Raw genomic sequence first — 21,109 nt, 5'->3', positions numbered from 1 at the left:
ATGCCCCAAGATGTGTTTGTCTTATTAATCCTCTGGTTGCTTTTACAGTCCTGGTGCTGAGTCACAGAGGTACAACCAACTCATTGGCCAACATACTGTGCTAAAATGCAATAAGCCTTGTACCAATCCAGCTAACAGAGTCCCAGTGAGCTGATTTAAGGTAAACTCATGCCTCTTCATGGTCAATTTCAGGAGATTTTTTTTTCCAATTCCCCACAAGGTTGTGGGATGTAAAAGCCCATTTACCTGGAGTTGAGAGGATAAAGTCTCACTGAGTTAGTCATTGACATAATTCCAAATTACAGCTGGACATGCATATCTGCAAATTTAGTTCCTCTCATTGTATGACTATAGGCAAATTAGGCTGCATTTCAGCCAGATTTTAACGGGTCTTAGAACCTAGAAGTCTTTTTAACACATCATATACCAGATTCCAGCTTGAGCCTGCTGGCTTCCTTGTTAATACTTCAGTTAGGAAGAGAAATAAAGTATAGTGGGAATTCTAGTAAGAAACCAATTACAGTTTCAAGCCCCTTATTTTTCCACTAGAAAGTTCCAAAAGTTTAAACAAAAACAGATTTAAAAAAAAAAAAGTAAAGCTTTGCAGCATTACACAGTGCTTGTCATGCTTCCAAAACCTTGCAGCCTCAGAGTCCCCTCTGCTCTAAGGTTTGTCACCAGAGGGACACTGCTCATATCATAAGAGTGCTTTAGCCTGCTTTTGTCAGGGACAGTGCTGACAATTCAAAAGCTGTGGGCTGATTAATCAGCACAAAGGGACCAGGTAAGTCCTATCACCTTTCATTCTCGGTCTTCATATCAAAAGGGTCCATCCTGATCTGAATGATTCCTCTCCTAGATAAATAGCAAAGCTGAAGCTGTGTGTAAGAGACTTTAATGGTATCCCTTTAGATGTATTTATTTATTGATTGATCGATTTATGTAAACAAAATTCTGGCAAACCACATACGTCTAGACTCATCCTACTAATTTGAGATTCATGTGAGTCATCTTCATTACTTACACTACTACAAGGTGCACAGAGGGGCCTGTAGACAAGAATTTTCCGGGTGCAGTCAAAGGAGACTTTGTCCAGTGAATCCCAGATTTGCCTTTGCCAAATGGTCATGAGCAATGGCCATGTGGAAGGTCCTCTTTTATTTTTGATGTGAGCTCATGTTTCAGCCTTTCTCCCAGTCATGTCAGGAATTAATTATTTTCATCCTTTCTCAGCTGTTATTTTGCATAACTGTATAGCTCTTAAATATATTCAATTCTTTTTCTTTGGAAAAATTATTGAAAGTTATGCAACAGATTTTGAAGGCAGGGCACAGAGGCAGATGATCAGATGGTATAATCTTACAAATTTATTGAAAATATTATAATTTCTTTTCTTTTCATTGAGTTCTTTTTTATTTGGAAGGAATTTAGCTCCTCTGAATTAATAATTTAATGGCCATTAATATTCTGAGTATGAATGTTTTTATATGTCTTCTTTTTATCTTGATCACCTGATTGCATTTCTTCTATCAGGTTTGGACCTCATCTCTGTGTCATAATTATTCTTCAGTAATACCTTGGTAAATAAAAAAAAACAGAACTGGAAATAATATTTTAACTATACACAGTTTCAGAGCTTAACTTGATAAGAGATCTTCCTCATGGTTTTATTTTGCATATACTGAAGCACAGTAATGCCCAACAGATTTAAAATGTTTCCATGGTTATATAATACAAAATAAGACTTCAAATGTGAATTTTATATTCCAATAAATTTGGTGACTGTTGATTTTAAAGCATATTAGATCATCCATGAATAGGAGGCCTTTAGAGCATCAGGCTGTTTAGGAACAAGTGGTGGACAGTTTTGGAGAACTTCTCTTTCTTCTTGGCATATTTTCACGATAATTCAACTATTGAAGATAATTTACAACCCTGCTGGTACTATACCAGAGACCTTATGTGATGGAATTTATATCACTTTTCCTTTTAGACATTTAAACCACATGTCATTCTAGAAAAACGAGGACAAAGGTCCAACAAAGGAGTGATTTATTTTCAGTTAAAATACTAGCTACATTAAAACCACATGTTATTAAGTACTGTATAACCAAACCATGCTCAGAAGAATGCTTACGGCACCAAAGCTTGCTTAAAATGTTTCTTTTTTTTTTTTCCCCAAAAACTTTGGCAGTGCACACATTAACAGATTTTACCTGAGCTGCACAGTATGTTGGCTAAAATTCTCCCTTGGAGAAACAAACTATTAAAGTGCCATAGTACAAATTAATTCAGTTCCTTATTATTTCTCACCTTTCTGGATGCTTGAACTTTTCTGTCCCTTTCAGGTGTCATTGCATGTCTGTGAGTATCGCTCCTGAAACATAATACAATTAATGATGCTAAGACTGAAACATAGTTTTTCAAAGTGAAACTATTTGTGTTTGGGGCATATTAGCAACATGAACTCTCATAGTGCTCCTGTGAGAAGAGTAAAATAACGCCCAGAGCTAGTGCACACAAACCCAAGACCAGGAGGGACTTAGGAAGATTAGAGTTAAGGGGTTCCAATTTTGTTTTCAGAATGCAGATGCTGAGGACCAGTTTCTGTCCTCAGTACACTCCTACACTTCCTCATCAGATTGCCTAGGACTTGAAGGGATTTGTTAATGCTACTGTTGCCAGGTGAGTTGTCCAAAGCTCAGTGGAGGTGACAAGTGAAGGGTTTACCGTGTCAAAAGGAACTTCTGCCATTCCACCAAGTTTCCAGGATGGTTCTGTGAGTGTGTGTCTGGATCATACTGGCACAGAGAGGGCACTTGGGGGACTGGGAATTTAGATGTCTCACCTGTGTACTCCTAGGAATGCAAAACTCTCCCAAGTGCTGTTGCATCACTGTTCAGATTCTGTTCAATGTGCAGCTTGCATGGACTAGAGAGGCTGTCCCCATGCTTTCGCAGAATTGCGCAAGCATTACTGAATCACCGCAATACCCCTGTCTCACAGGTAATCACTGGACAGTTTTAGCCTTAAAATGGGATTAGCCGGTTTCTGTCAAACAGTCTTTAAACCAAACAGAGATCAGAAGCAGCAAATTTCTCTGCTTGTATGTTTGAAGTCATCCTAATTTCGATGTTACAGTCACATCTTGAAGTCATTAATACTAACTTAAGCTTTGTGGTTTTCTCATTTTCACTGAAATTCCTCAGCTCAAGCAGATTCTGAAGTTCTGATTCTGCATCAGCAACATGCTAAAATTTGTAGTGTAAAAGGTAAAACAGCTGATGTTATGTGTCTTTTTTCAGCCCTTGGCTGCCTAGCTGAAATGAAGCATGTGTAGTAGACAATATAGTTTATTAGACAATAGAAACTCCACTGAATTAAAGCTGGCTGGTTTGCTAACTTGTCTTGGATGGAGACCAGTGCCAAGTAACAAAGGAGATGGTGTAAAAAACCTCACAGTGGAGAAAAAAGGAGGAGACTTGATGTGCCATGCTTAAATCATAAACTGTCATATTAAATTTTAGCACAATATGAATCCCAATAAGTCCCTGCACTGTACAGTATATTTAATTTTTTTTTATCAGCATGGTGGGACATCTGTAGTCACAGCTGAAGTTGCTGCCTAACTGCAGTAAGTAGGAAGTACAAGGCAGCTGTGCTCCTGCTGCCTCCTTTGGCTTTCCTGAAGCACTAAAAAGTTGTTGCTGCCACCAGCTCTGAAAGAGTATTGTGGGGTGCAGTGTGGCAGCTATTGCAGCGTTAAATTGAGAGGAAAAGCCCTGTTTGGGCTTCTGCTCTTTGGTGGCATTTGGAACAGAAAGGTTATTTCTCCAGGCATCTCTCCATTTCATTTCCCAGTTATGGATTATTGTCCAGAAATTATTGTCCTGCGTTGGTTTTCTTCCCTGAATTAATGCAAGTTGATCATACATTTTCACTTATTAAAATTCTGATTCTCTTTACATGAGTCTCAGAGCTGTCTTTTTTATAATATAGATGATCACTTTTCTTTGATTAGCATCATCCAACTGACTTATCTTTTCCCTTTCTCTAGATGTTTCCAGATGTGTGGCTGAGAGGAAGTACACCCAAGAACAAGCTCGCAAAGAATTTCAACAAGTGTTTATCCCAGAATGCAATGATGATGGCACATATAGTCAGGTTGAAAATTTTTCATTCAGTGTCTTGCATGACTGGAAAGTCAGAGTATGCGTGTTTGAAAAGTGTGAAGAAGAGACAAATGCAATGAAGGGAAATGTAACTTCAAAATTAAATGTAATTTGTGCCAACACATCAGAAAAAATGGAAGGAAAATCTGCGTTATGTATGGAGTCCTTGTTCTCTTTTTCACAGTTGGCCAGCAAAGGAGCCAAACATTACTCCTGTTGGTGAATTACACTCCCTGTTCTTCTAGGATGAGGCAGCTGAGTCATTCTTGTAGCCCCCTGAATACTCATCAGATGGTAAAATGCTTGGAATTTGTGATCTGTTTGTGATTTGAACCAGAAATCTTACGACTGGAATCCATATCTTAAGTGCTAAAGCATGAATCATACAGAATCCTTCTGTATTCTCCGGTGAATTTCTTCACAAGCATTTGGTCTGAGACTAATTTACTTAGATCATGGAATTCAGAAGGAGCACAGTTAGAAGCTTATCCTGAGGTACATATTCCAGTCATGATCACCTTCTGCCACCTCTGTACTGCATTTCAGTTGTGGAGTTGTGCAGAAGACAATCTTTCTCTTTTTAAGCATGATGAAGGAAGTGATATTGGCCCTTAGAAAATATAATGAATTTGATTTCTGAGTGGAATTCCAAGAGCTTCCTTTCTGACAGCTTGGGATATGAATAATGCTGGCAGAAGCAGTCTGTCCTGCTCCTTCAGTGGGTGGAACAATATGTTCTCTATGTGGAAAAAAACTCAGGATTGCTTGTTTCTGGAACAGTTTATGTGTCCCAGAAGGAACTTCCTTGTGAGGTTTTTATGACACCTGCACCTCACTCATCTAAGACAGGGTGTAAACAACCACATATTTCAATAGTTTTCTTTTCCATTTGATTCTGAAGGACCTACCACGCTTCGCTTGAAATATGCTGTATGCTAAAAGATCATATATAGGACTGAGATGGGTCCATTGCAGTTTATTGTTCTAGGTTTTGTCAATATAGCTGGCTGGGTAAGTCTTTTGTGCTCATGTGTCGTGAATGCTGTGGGATAACAGGCATATGTCTGACAAGCTGCATGTGGTTCTTGTTGTTTCTGACAGGTTCAGTGCCACAGTTACACTGGATACTGCTGGTGTGTCACTCCCAATGGTCGTCCTATCAGTGGTACTGCTGTGGCACACAAAACTCCCCGCTGCCCAGGTAAATCTTGTTTGGCTGGCCAGGTTGTATGACAGGATGTCATGAACAGTGGAGTTTATCTGTGACATCTGATTAGACATAAGCAAAAGAAGTTTTCATTGGAAGAGTGGTTCAGCCCAGAAACAGGTGGTGGTGGGAGCTGTGGATTCCCTATCCTTGGAGTTTGGTAAAATTCAACTGGATGAGGCTCTGAGAAAGTTGGTCTAGCTTTTCATGTAGCTGTGCATAAAGTCTGAGGTCTCTGCCACCTTAAGGCTTCCTGTGATTCTAGGATTCATCTACTTTATTTGTACATTAATCTAGCTATTGAAGGTTTTCTGCAATGGTTCTTTATACCATATTTATGTGTCCATATATGAAACCAGGTGATTGAATTGCTGATATAGCAATTTATGTTGTAAACTCTCTTGCACATAAAGTCATTGCAAAAACATTTCAGAGGGATTTGCCTTTTTAGATAATTCAAATATTTAGAGTACAGGAAAAAACATAGAGGGAATGCCCATTTTTAACACAGCCCAGTGAAAAAACTCCCACAGCACATTCCATGAATGACCAAATCCAGAGTAGAAATAAGAATTAAAAAAAAGCATTAAGACAAAATGAAAAAATTGCCTGCAGAAATTAACTGGCAAATGAAACTCCCTTCCTTGCATGGTGCCTTTTGTCTTTCATCAGGACAATTAACAGGTCTTGGTTTTTAGGGATTTGCTTCTGACACTATTTCATTAACGCTGATGATAAGTGTAAATCCCAAGTGTATGAACAGTTGTCAGAATTGCTGTTTATGCTCCTTGAGGTTGAGAGAATTGCACAGAACTATCTCTACAAATATTTGCACGCTCTATCTATTGCGTAACTATTTGTGCTGCAGCACCATTCTCCGTCAGAAAGTGGAAGAAATAGCTTTAAAAAGCCAATCCTGTATTGTGAATGAAGCTGAAAAAGAAAGTGGATCAGGGAATTTACCTGTCCTGATCTACTTCAATCATTCAAGCACAACATTGATATTTTTAATAAATAGATGGAGGAAGAAAGAGACTACTGAGAAAGTTTCAGCAAAGTTTATAGAAAGTTATGTTTATTTTTAAGGTCTTTCTAGTTAAAATGACTTCCAGAATCTTTCAATCATCTTGCCTGTAGGTGAACTTCATCCAGAAATAATACTCTTCAGAATATTCATTTTAATCCAGTCGGAAAAGTCACTGTGAAGCAAGACTCAATTGTGAAAAATAATATAAAATATTAAGAAACCTTAAAATAGAGGAAAATGTGCATTCATTTTCATTTCAGTGTAATTATCATTTATGACTGGTTTGCATCTTCAGAAGACACATGGATGTGTCTTCTTTAATTGTGGATGCGCCATCCCTGGAAATGTTCAAGGCCAGGCTGGATGGGGCTCTGAGCAACCTGATCTAGTGGAAGGCATCCCTGCCCATGGCAGGGGGTTTGGAATGAGATGAACTTTAAGTCCCTTGCAAACCATTCTGTGATTCTATGATGCTATGGCTAGGACAGCACTTTCATACTTCAGTGTAATTTTGAGTAGAGATGTTTTCACATCCATAGCCAGGGCTTCTCTGAGAGTTCACCTTTGTTTCTTTCTCTGAAAAATCCATTTTTAGCTTGATCCCAGACTTTCACTGACATCGGTAATAAAAGGGTTATGCTGGGGCTGAAAGTTCAATAAATAATTGAACAGGTTGTCAGACGTCTCATAACAGATGGCACTATTTTGGCTCAAAATGTTGTTGAATTACTTGCTATATTTTCACTTTTTGTATTTGTACTGGTATTATTGAGGAGTAGCTGCAATGTAGTTCCCAGATAATTAATCGATTAATATGAGAATTATTCAATATCTCTACAGGAACCTAACCCTGGTTCCTCTCAAAGGTATGTTCATGTGCCTAGCAGATAAACTGCCAGACTGCTTCAGCTCTATTTTGGAGGGGTGGGAAGGGAAGTTATTTTCGCAGAAATGTTAAGGTGAAGGTCATAGTAGCACTCAAATTGAATTTAGTAGCTCGGAGATAAATAAACTGCTCCAGAGCACAGGTGAGTATGCACAGTCTTATTTTGATCCATGGAAAGATTGTGGGTAATTTTTCAGTTTTTATGAGACCCTGTGGGATTATCTCTGCGCATTTCATCCCCTGCTTGTATCAGTATTCTCATGTTTTACTGTTCACCACTTATCCTTTGTCCCTCAGGAAAGAAGTCCAGCTACAGCAGACTTTGGAAGTAAGACTTGAAATGCTAGGGGATTTTGCAGTGGTATTGGCTAAGGACTCAGTTTTGAGAGATCTGGAGAAACATTCTCATTCAACAGAGAAGACAGCTACAGATTTTCTCAGAAAGTTATGGGGTATAATAAGGCAAAATCTTAGTTCGTATATTGCAAAATGAAAGTCTGGTGCACAACTGCACTCTTCTCCCATTTCTCAATATATATTCAAAATTGCCATCTGTTTAGGATAATGGAGTTGGTTTTTTTTTCCTCACAAGACTGTTGATGTTTTCCAGATCACTATTGATTCCCTTCTGTACATTTTTATTTGGTATGACTATGCACAGGAATTGTAATCAAAACTTTAATGGGTCAACTGAAGTTGCATGGATGTACTCCTGTTTTAACTAGTATTACAGAGATGCCATTTCTGCCAATACTGTTGTCCCTTGTCAGTGCAATACACTGTGTCTTCCTAGCCTTGATGCAGGAACTGCCTTGCTATTTTTGATATGCAGGCAGATCTCCTGCAGTGGTGGCATCCTGACATGTTTCATTATTTTCGCTTGCTTCTATGTATTCTGCAGGCTGGATGCTATATATATTTCAAAGATATTTATGCTAATTTCTCAGTTTGCCTGTACCATACCTTTTTCTCCCAAGATCACTTTTGCCATGTTTTTCCTTTAGAGGAAAATGTGTACAGACAATCAAGATGCTTTTGTAATGATTTTCTCATAGGTAATGTGCTACCATGGAATGTATGAAAATTTCTTGTTTTAATGAAAATGTTCGGTTAATTTTCAGTTCTAGGTTAGTTTTTCAGTAACTTCAGATAAGGTTCAAATACATGTTTAATCAACTGTGCTATTTTGAAATTATGGGATAATTTATTGCTTTTCATTTTCTCCCAGTGGAACTACCTTTGGTGAGTGCCCAGAAATAAGAAAGAAGAACATGGCAGTCTGGAAGAACTTGAATTTTAATAGAGGAAATATGGAGCAGAATTTAGGATGGGCAGTTACGAGTTTGGTTTACTGATTCCAGCCCTTATCCATGCTTCTCATTTACTGTGTGATACTGGATATGTGAGGCAACCTCTACAGTTCCCTAACTGTTAATGTTGGTTAGCTGAATAACATGGTGTTTCCTAAAGTTATCACAGGTCCCGTGTATAAGTGGAAAAGTGTTCCATGTATATTTTTAACCCATGAACAATAGCTGCCTGAGCCATTCTTTGCTCATTGAGTTGTTCTTGTTGCTCTTATTTAAGCTGCCTTTTGTGCAAATGTGGAAGGATGAAGGTCGTTAAAAAGCAGCATTAGAAAATGTGGAGCTTTCCAACTGTTTTATGTGAACCTTTGCTTTAATTACTGTATCTTTACCTGAAAGAGGCTTTTCTTCCATCCTTTTCAGTTTTTCCCACGTCAACATTTGGTACTGCTAAGACACACATGATAAATCTCAAAATGCTGTTCCACTCCATGAAAATAGTCTTCACTATTTCAGGAGCAATGGTGAGAGGGGCAGTAAATTAAACACGTTCCCATGATGGCATTAAAAAGAAAGCTCCTTAAAAATGATGAATGTCTCCCAGTACTTTCACTAAAGAACAGACATAAAAAAAGACATTTTTACAACACTCCCTCTCTGTTATCAGCGCTTCAGGGGACTACAGAAATTCCATAGGCAGGGAGTCCTGAGAAATGGGGCAGAAGTTGAGAAGCAGGTGTTAAATTATCATTGGAAAATATGGTGTTTGCCTATTGTAGGGGTTTGTTTATGCCCTATTAAATATGCTGGGCTCCTGCCAGTGAGATTGCAGAGGTATGGAGACATGTTTTATTCTCCTGTGAAGTAGTTTTTCTACCTTTTGATTAAGATGCCATGATCATCTTTTATGACCAAAATACAAGTACCTTTAGAAATTCAGAACTCTTCCAGTATAGTATTATATAATATATATTTGGGAAGGCAATGAAATTTTTAAATTTACATTAAATTGTTTTTGTTAGCTGGAGAAAAATATCCATATCACTGAGATATTTTGTCCTCTTACATAGTACTTTTCCTATATATACATAGTCAGACACAACCATAGGTGAGACAGGAATAGCAGGGGGAGTTTAACTTTCTTGATGTCTGCATTCAGTGATTACATACCAAATATTTTTTAGCAGGAGTTCAGAAATCACTATCTAAACTAGATAATAATATATTTTTACCTTCTCTTTTAAAGCCCAGTCCCATATGATCCTAACTATAGAAAATGGATACGCTAAAATCACAAACCACAAAACTCACATCACATTCCCTTGGAAGTTTTATTGTGCCTCAGATGCTGTTAGAGTGAAATTGAATGGAACTGTGGGGTTTGCAATAAACTAAGGCATTAATATGTCTGCCTTTAAAAAAACAAGTTCACCAGAATCATAAATAGATAGATGGCTAAGCAAGTGTACAAGCTTGAATGGTACTAAATTCTTCCTGTTAAAGTAATGCTGCTGAATCTAGTACCCCTCCTTGTCCTCCATCATTCCATAAGGATGTATTTTATGTGGTGATTTGGTTGCTTACAAAGTACTGAAAACTTGGAAGCCAATTGCACTGCCTAACTTTTAGACAAGTTATAATTGCTGGTTTTGTTTCTTGCCTAGCTGAAAATGTGGGGATTCATCTTGATATTGAAGACACAATTTCCTAAAAACTTGCAAATGCAACTTCCTATCTCCATTTAAGCTAGAAGTGCTTCTACCTTAAATATACTCAGAAAATGATAGAAAAAAAGATACAAACTCAATAACTCCTTACCTCTAATTTAGAGACAACAGGAAAAGTTTCTGCTGCATAAATTGAAAATTTCAGGTGGAACTATATGAAGGGCACAGGTTTTCCTTTATATAAAATTCTGTGAATATTTTTGTTGACTTCCTAAGACTATTTAAAAAATTGTTAGCCTAGTAAACCTAATTTTCATAGAATTCATCTAATTTCTTACTGAAATTAGATTCAGTATGATAAAGTTAGTTTTCAGTACTAGTAAATGTCACTCTCTTCCTCCCTCCATTAATTTTCCATGAAAATTTAGGGTAAAAAAAAAAAAGTCAAATTCAATTCTCCCTGTATAATTCTGTAATTCTCACAATTTCTCATATAGATTAAGTGATGTGAATGCATCTGGAAAGATATTTCTGCTTTCAGTTTAAGATGTGGAATATTATATAAATTTCAATGTGTTAAATTACTTATGTATAAACTGAGTTCAATTTATAATAATACTTCAAATGTACATAGAGAGACAATGCTGGTGCCAAACAGGAGCAGAGTGGGTATCAGTGGCAGTTCATCACACACATTCCCCATGCTGAGACATCATTTCTACTTACAAATGAAAAATCTGTTTAAAATGCTTGTGTGACTGAGAGTCAGGTCTAAAATATCTGGATTTGCAAGAAAATTATAATTACAAGCCTGTGCATCAAAATGAAATTCAGAAACTACAGAGTTAATAGTAACTGGATGAAATTTGAGGAAAGATTGGATCACTGGTATTTAGTACAATTAGAAAAACCTGTAATTTTGTATGTAGTACTTCTGAACACTGGAACATCTTATTTGAGTTCAAGCTGAGCCTTTTATCAAATGCAAGCCAAGCACCAAATCTCAGATCTTCTGGCTTCAGCATAAATACAAAATCTGCCTCCTCTTCAGACTGAACAACATGGATTAGTATTGGAGTCTATTTAGAGCAAGCTATCCCAAACATCCTTGGATATAATTTCTACAGTGATAGCAACTTTATTTTTCCTGCCTGAATTAATACTGACGCATCACTAAGTTTATTGAATTTCTGGTGACTCAAAGATAACATAATAAAAGTACACTACAATACACTATAGCCATAAAAGGAAACTAGTCTAAACAAGGGTATTTCTAATATGGATATATAAAGCTGTAATATGGATATATAAAGCTGTATTAAGAACTGCCTCCATCAGTAGGTTACCAGCTTGGCTGCACTGCCATGTATTCTTTTATGGAGGCTTTAAAATCAGCAGGATTGATTTGTAATGTTAGGCATCTTCCCACTGGCAGACTCTTTGTCTAAACTTCCTGCTGAAGTAACCTTTTTTTCCATCAGTTCAGTGTGGTAAGCAAGGCCTGTGATTTAGTGGGTTCTCTCATTTAAATTGTCCTTTTAGAACCCAATTATTGTGCTCCAAGGTTTGGGTTTTCTTTAGTGTGTTTTAAACACAGTGAAAGTAGTTGTTCCAGGGGAATAAATTAAGAAAATTAAGGCAGCTAAATTATTTCACACACATACATCAGTCAGATGCGTGGTTTTGGTTGTTTTTTTCATTATAGCAGGTGTATGTAAGAAGAGACTATGTGGTAAGAATTGAGACTTCATGCTTTTAAATTTTGGTCACTCCATGTGGCTCTTCAGAGAGAAAAATACCACTTTTAAAGGTGATTTTTAATGCAGCAGAGACAGATAAATTGTTAAAAAGTGGCTACTAATTAGAATCATAAAAAATAAAAATGGATGTAATGACACATAAGCAAGAAATAAGGAAGGATTTCTATTTTAAACCCTAAGGACAATTGCCTCCTTGAAAAACTACTGAGAAAACTAGTGAATTCTCCATTTCTTGATGGCTTGAAAGCAAGGCTGGATTCTGGGTTGGGTTGGAATCCAGGCTGGAAGAATAAGCTGTAAAAACCCATCTCTTGTAATCTTCCTGACTCCCTTCTCACGTCTGCTGTCTCTTCTCCCAAGGGCCGCAGCTCTGGGGATGTGTCGTGAGCCCAGCTCAGGCTCAGAATAAGGCTCTATGTTCCTGCCACCCCCCAGCACACAATCCCTTTCCCACACCAGCGTAGGGTTTCCACAAGGCTTTGTGTGAAGCCTTTAGACCAGAAAAGGGACAGTTTTTATTCTGGGCCAGGTCTGGGGTAGAGGCTGAAAAAGCCCCACAGAGCAGCTGAGGTGTGAGGGCAAGACTGAGCAGAGGGAGGGAGCTGCCCTGTACAAGGGACCACTGGGACAGTGGGAAAGGGAAAGGGAAAGGGTGATCCTGCAGCACGTGAGCATGTTCTTGCACTTGTGCCTGTGTAGTGTTTAATGCCACCTCTTCTTCAGGTCCTGGATCCACTGTCAGTGGAGTCTGACCGTGTATGGGTTGCACACAAATGCAGAAGTCAGGCAAATCTAAAACCTATGGTTTGCCAAGGAAGAATTTGCTGGTATTTATTGCTGTAATATACACAAACGAATTGTTAAAGCTGAACTGTATTTCTTAAATAGCATATTAGAAGTGAAAATAGTATTTTTCTGGTTAATTCCTTTTTCCAATTGCAGGTTCAGTGAGTGAGAAGCTGCCACAACGAGAAGGTGCAGGCAAAACAGGTAAATATCTTAGCTGGCCTTTAAATAGAAGCTAAAATAGCTGTGGGAGACACTACTGTGGTTTTCCATATATTTAAATTATCAATATAAATTTGTGTTGTATTATAGCTGCATATGTAATATATATGCATGCATACATGTTGCTGATTTTATGCTTGCATTGTAGGCATTTAGTAAACTTAAAAGTATAAACATCTATATATGTATGCATGTATTTATATATATGCATGTATGCATAGACACTATTTTTCTAGTCTCAGTCCTACAGAATTTGCAATTCAATGCTGTTTGGAAGAGAACTTTCATTCCCAAATCCATACTCTGAAATATATTCCCATATTTTTTGCTTCTTCTGGAGGAGAGATTATTCTGTCTATTTGATAAAGACATCATTCTACAGTCCCAAAATCTTAGGAACTGGAGTTCTCACTTTATTTCCATAACAATCATAACAATCAGTGCTTGAGTCATCTTGGACCCAGAACTTTGCTTTATATTGTGATTAATTTATCTGATGGCTTATATTTATGGCCAGAAGATTGTTGTTGTTTGATATAGATCATGATGTATATCTTTTTGGCAGGACAAAATCTGATGTGAATACAACATAGCTGGTTGATTTAAATGAGTGAGATGTCTGTGCTCTAAACAACACTAAAGCTTACACTCACCAAACACTTAAAAGAACTTTAGATTCAGCTGAAGAAAACATACTGAATATTTCTGTCAGTTATACTGATAATTTTAAAGAAGTTGCTCATTTTTGTTCTAGTGTTAATGCCTATCTGTTTGGAGCACTGTAAATATAATTGAATTTTTTTTACAGGAGCTTTTGCAGTATTGTAATAAATTAACATTTAAACAAACTATAGTTCTGTTAGGCTAAAAGAATCAGTATTTCTTTAAGGCTAATAATTACAAAGTACTGAAAAATTGTTCCTTCATGTATTTCCAGACAAATTGTGGGTTCCACTAACCTTAGGTTGCTCATTTGCTTCAGGTCTGGACTTTCATTTTCAGCTTTGAACGGAACAAAGTATCCCGTATATACAACTTGTCTGGAATCCTTTATTTTTGTTTGTGCCTGTGGCAGCTGAGCTACTGAACCCTGAATGAACAGTCATAGAACAAGGAAATGAGCACAGTTTATCAAATCTCCCTTTTTACCACGTATATTTGTGTCTCAAGTGACATGATTGCATTTTACTCATTCCCTGTTTTTATTCTCCAGCACAAGCCTGCAGCCTGAAAGGCTTCTGACCTGGTTCCCAGGTGGTCCCTGCTTCTTCTCAAATGCTGCTGTCTTTCTCTCCTCACCCTTCTTCCAGATGGTCACTGCCTTATGCTTTAAATAAAGTAATGTTATCAGAGACATCCCAAATTCTTTAGAGACTGTCACACAGTAGAGACCAGGATATATGTCTATCTGAGTTAAGGAGCTGTGCTTCAGCTTCACAGCCAGTGTAGTAAAACATATTTTGTAGCCCAGCTTGCAAGGGCACAGCAGTATTTTTTGAAACAACCATAACACTCTCTGCTCCTCTCTCCTCTGCATGTTCCTGTGGACTAACCAGGAGTGTCTGCCCATATTGTAGCCCAGCAAGCTTAGGCTGGTTCACAGTGTTCTCAGTGCTCCAGAGACTGTGCTTCAGACCTTCAAGGTGTGGTCTTGAGGACTCTACTCAAGAGACAGCATAAACTTGAGACAGTCTCCCCTTCCAAGCTGCCTCATAGATATGGATCTGGTGAGCCATATCTGTTGTAGTTGTGCAACTTTCTTTCTCTGGGTATTCCAATACTGAAAGAAAATTTCCAGCTGCAGATATTGGAGATCAGGGGCTTTGTTTGCATGTTTTTAAATTTAAACATTAAACTGAGTAGAAATGAAGCTTAAAAGATATTCCCTTAAGTATATTCTCTGGCCCCACAGTTCTCTCCTCTATCCAAGGAAAATACTTAGACTCTGAAAAGCACAGGTGTCAGAGTTGGGATCACATCCCTTTTTTCTGATTCTTAGCTGACTGCAGGACTGTGTTCTTGGTAACTGAACTCTGACAGCAAACAGAATTTAAACAGGTTTGTGTTTAAATATATACATATTTATATGTATATAATATATGTATATATATATACATACTGGTATGTATATATATATACATACTGGTATGTATGTGCCAGACAGGAAGAATTGTGCCATTAGTCTGTGAGATATCTAATTCATATAAATCATTAAACATATGTTGTATTACAGCAAGAACACCACCACCAAAATTGTTTTAAATGCTGCATGAACAAAGTTCAGGAGGCTAATTTTGATTGAGATGATTATTGCTGAAGTTGCAGCATTATGCTGAATTTCAGGTAATTACATAAGATTAACTGTGTCACAAACCAAAACTGTGTACCAAAAGATGATTAGAAAAGTGTCATTTAAATACAAACCCAAGTTTCTGGCTTGGATCTTGGTAATACCCTCCTCCCATAAGTTGCCTTCTAAAATTCTGGGTTTTCTGAATCACATATTGATCGATGATTTAAATATATGTCTTGATTTTCAGTGCACTAGGATACTTGATGGCCTCTCTGAAATTAATCAGTGGTCTTATTCCACCACCCAGAGGACACCACAGAAATGCCAGCAAAACTAATGAGGAGTGACAGTCTTTCATAGCATTGGAGCAAAGAATCCTGCCATTGTGTGGAAATGAAGAATGAGCACTCTTAAATCTCCTTATGCCTTGGTTAGATAATTTTGCATTGAAAATATGCTCCCGTTGCTGCTGCTTTGGTTTTGTGAAAAGCATAGAGGTCACTATGCTGTGGCTGGAAATTTGGGTTTACCTGCTGTCAATATCTACTTGCTATCTGTTTTTGCTGTGACCTAGACTGTGACCTTTAGAGGCAAAGGTCAGAGTGACCCCAAAACCTCTGCATGATTTAAAGACAACTCAGACTTAAAAAAGCCCCCAAACAGTGATGGTGACAGCAAAGAGAAAAGGAGGCTCTTCTGAATTGCAGTAGCAAGAAGAAAAGGAAAGAGATAGTGTGTTAGCCTAAAAGCTGCTGCTCACTGTTACCCAGGTAAGGCTACATGCCAGAAGCAGCTTCTCAGTTACCTCTGATTCTGTCTTCCATGAAAATGCCAGGAAAACGATCTGGAAACTATTTTGGTCTGAGATACAATTGTGAAACTGCAAGAAATAGTAATAAAACCTTTGCATGGAAGATGCTGTTTACTGCGGTACACCTTGGTCTTGGAGTTAGCTCCATGCTGCAGGAAACAGCAATGACTGGAAAATATGTACTGGTATGGTCTCCTGAGTCATATTTACCCCACATCTGCAATAGTTTTAAATAAAAACTGTAATAAAGTAAAGAAAGATCTTTGGTACCACTCTTTTTAGCAAAAGCTGATTTAAAAAATTTTTTATGTTCAGTTTTTCTTTTCCAGCGCTACGTCCACTGTGTTTTACTGAACCTAAAATGACTCACATCTTCTTGTCATTTCTGTAATTTTCCCTCCCTCTTTTCTTGCAGTAATCGTTGGTAGTGGATGGGTGGAGAATGCTGACCAGAGGATAACAGTTATGCAAACAATATTCTGGCTATATAATCTGTGAATCTTACTTAAAAAAATTAACTTGATTCTTAAATAGATCCTGCTGTGCTGAAAAATACCTTTGATTATAAGGTGTCTGCAGCCACACTTTCTCTCCAGACTGTTTTTGCTTTCACAGGTCTCACTTCTTCCATACATTTATCTAATTATTTCGTTAGAAATTCTGATTTTTCAGTTATAATATCTAGGTATCAATGTGTAGCATTAGAAAAGAAGAATTCCACTCCAGAGAGCAACTTGATCACTTCATGCATCACCAAAGACCATGCAATAAATTCATCATCCATAACCTCAAACCCCATCCATTTATAAAACATTGTCTGTATAAGTAATATATCTGTGCTGTGTAGTGTCTTTAAAGAATGTTTAAATTGTTGTTTGCTGGCCGGGGCTATGTGCAAATCATTATTTTCAATCATGTATGTACACTTATTTAGCTTACTCTCATAATTGTAGTCTCCTTGCAAATCTTTTCCATTCTGAATTCAGATGATGCCTCAGCTCCCGCGCTGGAGACTCAGCCTCAAGGTGATGAAGAAGGTGAGCAAATTTAACAGTGTGGCATTAAACTGTGGAGTTACGGACTGTATTCCACAATATCAAATGCTATCTTAAGAGTATCTACAACTGCTGGTGTAGTTGCAAGAAATTTCAAGCATCTGTATTTTTTCAGGAACAACAAAGACAATGAACACAATAGGCAGTGAATTTTGTGTGATAATCTTGAGATGAGACTCTACCTGTGGAGACCAGCATGAACAATTTTAATTGTCGCTACTGAGGGCAGGCACAGGATTTAAACTTGAGCCAAACTGCAGATTAAAATTCTATGTTCAAATAAACAAGTCAAAGGGTAAATTCTATCCTCAGCAGAATGACTAGCAATATCACCCTTAAGGCTGATGTTTTGTGAGGATTATTTGCCTTTGGAGAAATTAATTGCTCATTAAATAAGCAACAATAGTCCTATGTTGTGGCTACCTTATCACCCGCCTCTCATCTTGCAGAATCTGATCTGCAGCCATTACATATTTTGAGTCCAGACTAGGAGATTTTTATTCTAACTAAGCCTAATTTTAGTCTAAAATTATTTCTTTCAACCTTCTGTGCAAATAGGACAAGGAAAGGACTATTCATACCTTTGCTTGAGTAATGGTCTTGACTGCCCTGATACAAACCAGTGTGCCCTTTTTTTTTTTTTAGATCCGTTTCTTTAAAACTAGCCACTTGCTATTTTGTTGCTAATAACTTGTAGAAATGTTAACATTTATAAAGTATTTTCTGTTGCCTTTTCTTTTTTTCCAGATATAGCTTCTCGTTATCCTACCTTATGGACTGAGCAAGTAAAGAGTAGACAGAACAAAACCAATAAAAGCACAGGTAAGAAACTTAGGTTATCCTTACTTTGCAAAACTCCTGTGAAGATACGCATGAACCATTTTAATAACCATCATGCTTCCACTCTCGTTGTATGAGAGTACCTTAATGATCTGTGTGGTGATGATTTACTAAGCTCATGCATCATATGTTCCTTTTATAGAGAAGTATTTTTGGCCAGGCTTTACCTGGCTAAAATGATATCCACTAAAGTCTCTGGCTCACATTAATTTGCAGTTGCTAGTGGGTCAGACATTTATTTTTTACATGCTTTTTAATTCTTTTTCTCTTTGTTATCTGAATTTTTTTGGGTGATATGTAGCAAGAAGGCACTTGTAAAATAGCAGTGTCAGTTACATTCGTTCGGTGGTAAATCTTAGGAGGCAAACCTGAAAAGAAGCAAACCCCCACCAGAAGCCAGTTGTCAACAGGAATTGCAAAGACAGTGTTACCTGCTTTTTGCTACATCAGTCACCTGTTATTTACAAACTGATCATCAGTTTGGTGTGAATTAATTATGTTTCTTTTTTAAAATAATTGTGGAATTCTGGCTTTACTTATTTTCATCACTGTTTAGAATTGAGCTTTTCAAACCTGGACTAGAAATGTCAGGTGAATGTCCTAAGACTGAAGTCTCTATAGTATTCAGATAAATTCAGCGCTTTGGTGGATTATAAATTTTGATGGCTTTCTCATTGTTCCATTCTTTCAGTGGGATAAACTTTAGAGAGTCTTCCTGGCTTCTATTTCTCTGGAAAAATGTTGAGTTTGAAAGAAAACATTAATGATGCAGGCTGTGATTCAATAAATCACCCCAAACCACAGTTCAAATCCAGTAGAAATCGAGGTTATGCTTTACATTAAGTACTGTGCTTAAGTATTTTACTGAATTGAGGCCCAAAAGGATTTAGAAAAGGCAAACGATCATCATAAGAAAGAAAACAAGACACTAAAAGGTTTAAAGATTCCTTTATACAAGCTATTTTTAACATCAATGCTATAATTCGTAATACTTTATTTCTCTCCTTGATTCTCCAGTAAGCACTTAAGGGAAGGAACTTAAACAGTGAAGACAAGAGTTTGAAGCAAATACTTTTCGTGCTGGAGATTTAATTTGTCATTCTTTTAGTCAGTGTAGGCAAGAGCAGAATTCCTTTGGGATTTCTGTTGCATAAAATATGTGTACAGAAATTTGTCACTTTTAGGAGTGTTTGTTTAATTTTTACAGTGCTAGAGACTAAAGCAAGGCTTGTTGAGCTTGCAGTGTAGTTGCTGGAAGCCAAAGCTCCAACACACACACACACACACAGACACACACACACACACAGACAGAACAAAAATGTGGGTTTCTTTCCGGGAACTGGTAACCTTCAGTCTCTTTAAAGACGTATTTACAAGAAAAGAGGAACCAGAAGCATAGTTTACCTGTCTTGTGACTGCTAGCTCATCATCAAAAGCATGATTGTGTTAGATTTGCTAACAACAGGACTTGCTCACGACTGTGGTGCCATACCCAGGCTAGCAGAAGTACATCAGGAGGCACTGTGTAGCCAACCTTGCTTTAAACTGAAGCTATATCTGATGTGCCAGAATGGCATATTCAATCAAGGTGATTCCAGGTGCTAAAAACAGTGTCCTCACCAATTGTGGTAGGCAGGTTTTTAAGGTCTTGAAAAAAATAGGTAAGATTTTTCCCTTATTACCTCTCAGAGTGATGCCAAGGCTTTGGGGAACATCCACAGAGAATTAACTCTGTTATGTGTACAGAACAGGAAAGATCTTGCCAACAAATCTAGTGGATTGTAAACTAACCACCTTCCCACTTCCAGGCTTCAATATAGAGGATAAATATATATGTCTTCTTTACTCAGCTTAATAAAATCTGATTCAGACTTGGTCATGCAAATGCCAGAAAGCTTATTGTAAAGTATTTGTCTGAGTAAAATGAGGAAAATTTATCTCGGCATAGGAACTGTGTTTATAAAGCAAAACATGAAGCCAAATTTATTCATGATGGGCTAAATTTTCCTTTGTTTTTCCACAGTAATCCTAGTGCTCTCAAAGAAATTATTGCAGTGCAAATAACGCTATCATCTAGCCCTGCCTATAGAACAAAACTAAGAAGAAAAACACCCTAAAAATTTCAGGCAAAATACAAATATCCTATTTAAAAGCTTACTATTTTAGTCTGTAGTGCTTTTTTTCGCCCTAGTTCTTACCTGAATATATGTTCTAATACATCATGATCAACATGTCATCTAGAAACTTGTCTTGACGTGAGAAATCAATCTCCTTAGGAGAAAGTTTTTGTGAGTTAAGGCCGCAAATGAATACATTAAATTTTTTGTACCCATCATGAAGTGGTTTGCTTTTACTATTCTGCAAATGACCTGCCAGTTAGAATTAGCCGGTAAAATTAACATAAACTTTTAGGTTTTGGAAGATAGAAAATAATGGCTCAGGAAATTCTAGTTTATATTAGTTCTCCAGTGCCTTCATTTGACTGAGTGAGCCTAAATTAATTTAGCATGGAGTAATGTCATTTGCAAGGCTCACAGATGCAAGGCATGAAATTAGTGGATTATATATCCATGTTCTATAATGCCTTCTATTGTAGATTCTTTTTGTTGGCTCAGAGAAATAGGCCTTTGCTGTTCACTTAAGGCATTTGTGGAGTGGTATTTCACCTATAAGTTTTTGAGGACAAAATTTTACTCCCAGCAAAAATGCCATCAACATTGGATCATGTTACAATAGCTCTATTTAGAGTGGTTGATTAGAGTAGAAACATCTCCAATTTAGCTTTTTTTGTGCATTGAAGGTGATTTTCAAGATACTTTTTCTTTCCATACTTAGAATAGAGCATTCATTTAATTGCTAAAATTGTTTCTGCTGAGGTGCTTTATGTATATGTCATAGTGTGTTTGCAAATATTTTGTGAATACCCCCACACTCCTCATTTTTTTCTCCATTTCACAGAAAATGTTGTGGATTTGCCATATCAGGTTGACACAAATAAGAATTTTACCAACAGCTGTAGAAAATAAACAGAAAACACTGAAAAAGGGACTGCGTGGGTTCAGATAAAGACATCAAA

At 37.3% G+C, this 21,109-nt stretch overlaps 1 protein-coding gene across 1 annotated transcript in view; it reads left to right on the top strand.

Annotated features, from left to right (window-relative positions):
- SMOC2 (SPARC related modular calcium binding 2) overlaps positions 1-21,109 on the top strand; it is a 96,948-nt gene that overhangs the window by 9,885 nt on the left and 65,954 nt on the right. Inside the window, exons 3-7 of the mRNA XM_008643395.2 lie at positions 4,058-4,164; positions 5,274-5,373; positions 12,969-13,016; positions 17,125-17,175; positions 17,941-18,015. Of these exons, the coding sequence (XP_008641617.1) occupies positions 4,058-4,164; positions 5,274-5,373; positions 12,969-13,016; positions 17,125-17,175; positions 17,941-18,015 (381 nt within the window). The remainder of the gene's footprint in view (positions 1-4,057; positions 4,165-5,273; positions 5,374-12,968; positions 13,017-17,124; positions 17,176-17,940; positions 18,016-21,109) is intronic.

The sequence above is a fragment of the Corvus brachyrhynchos genome, unplaced genomic scaffold, assembly GCF_000691975.1.
Source record: "Corvus brachyrhynchos isolate BGI_N302 unplaced genomic scaffold, ASM69197v1 scaffold70, whole genome shotgun sequence".
Classification (NCBI taxonomy): Eukaryota; Metazoa; Chordata; class Aves; order Passeriformes; family Corvidae; genus Corvus; species Corvus brachyrhynchos.
The sequence above is the reverse complement of the archived record's forward strand: the minus strand, read 5'-3'. Positions and strand labels throughout refer to the sequence as shown.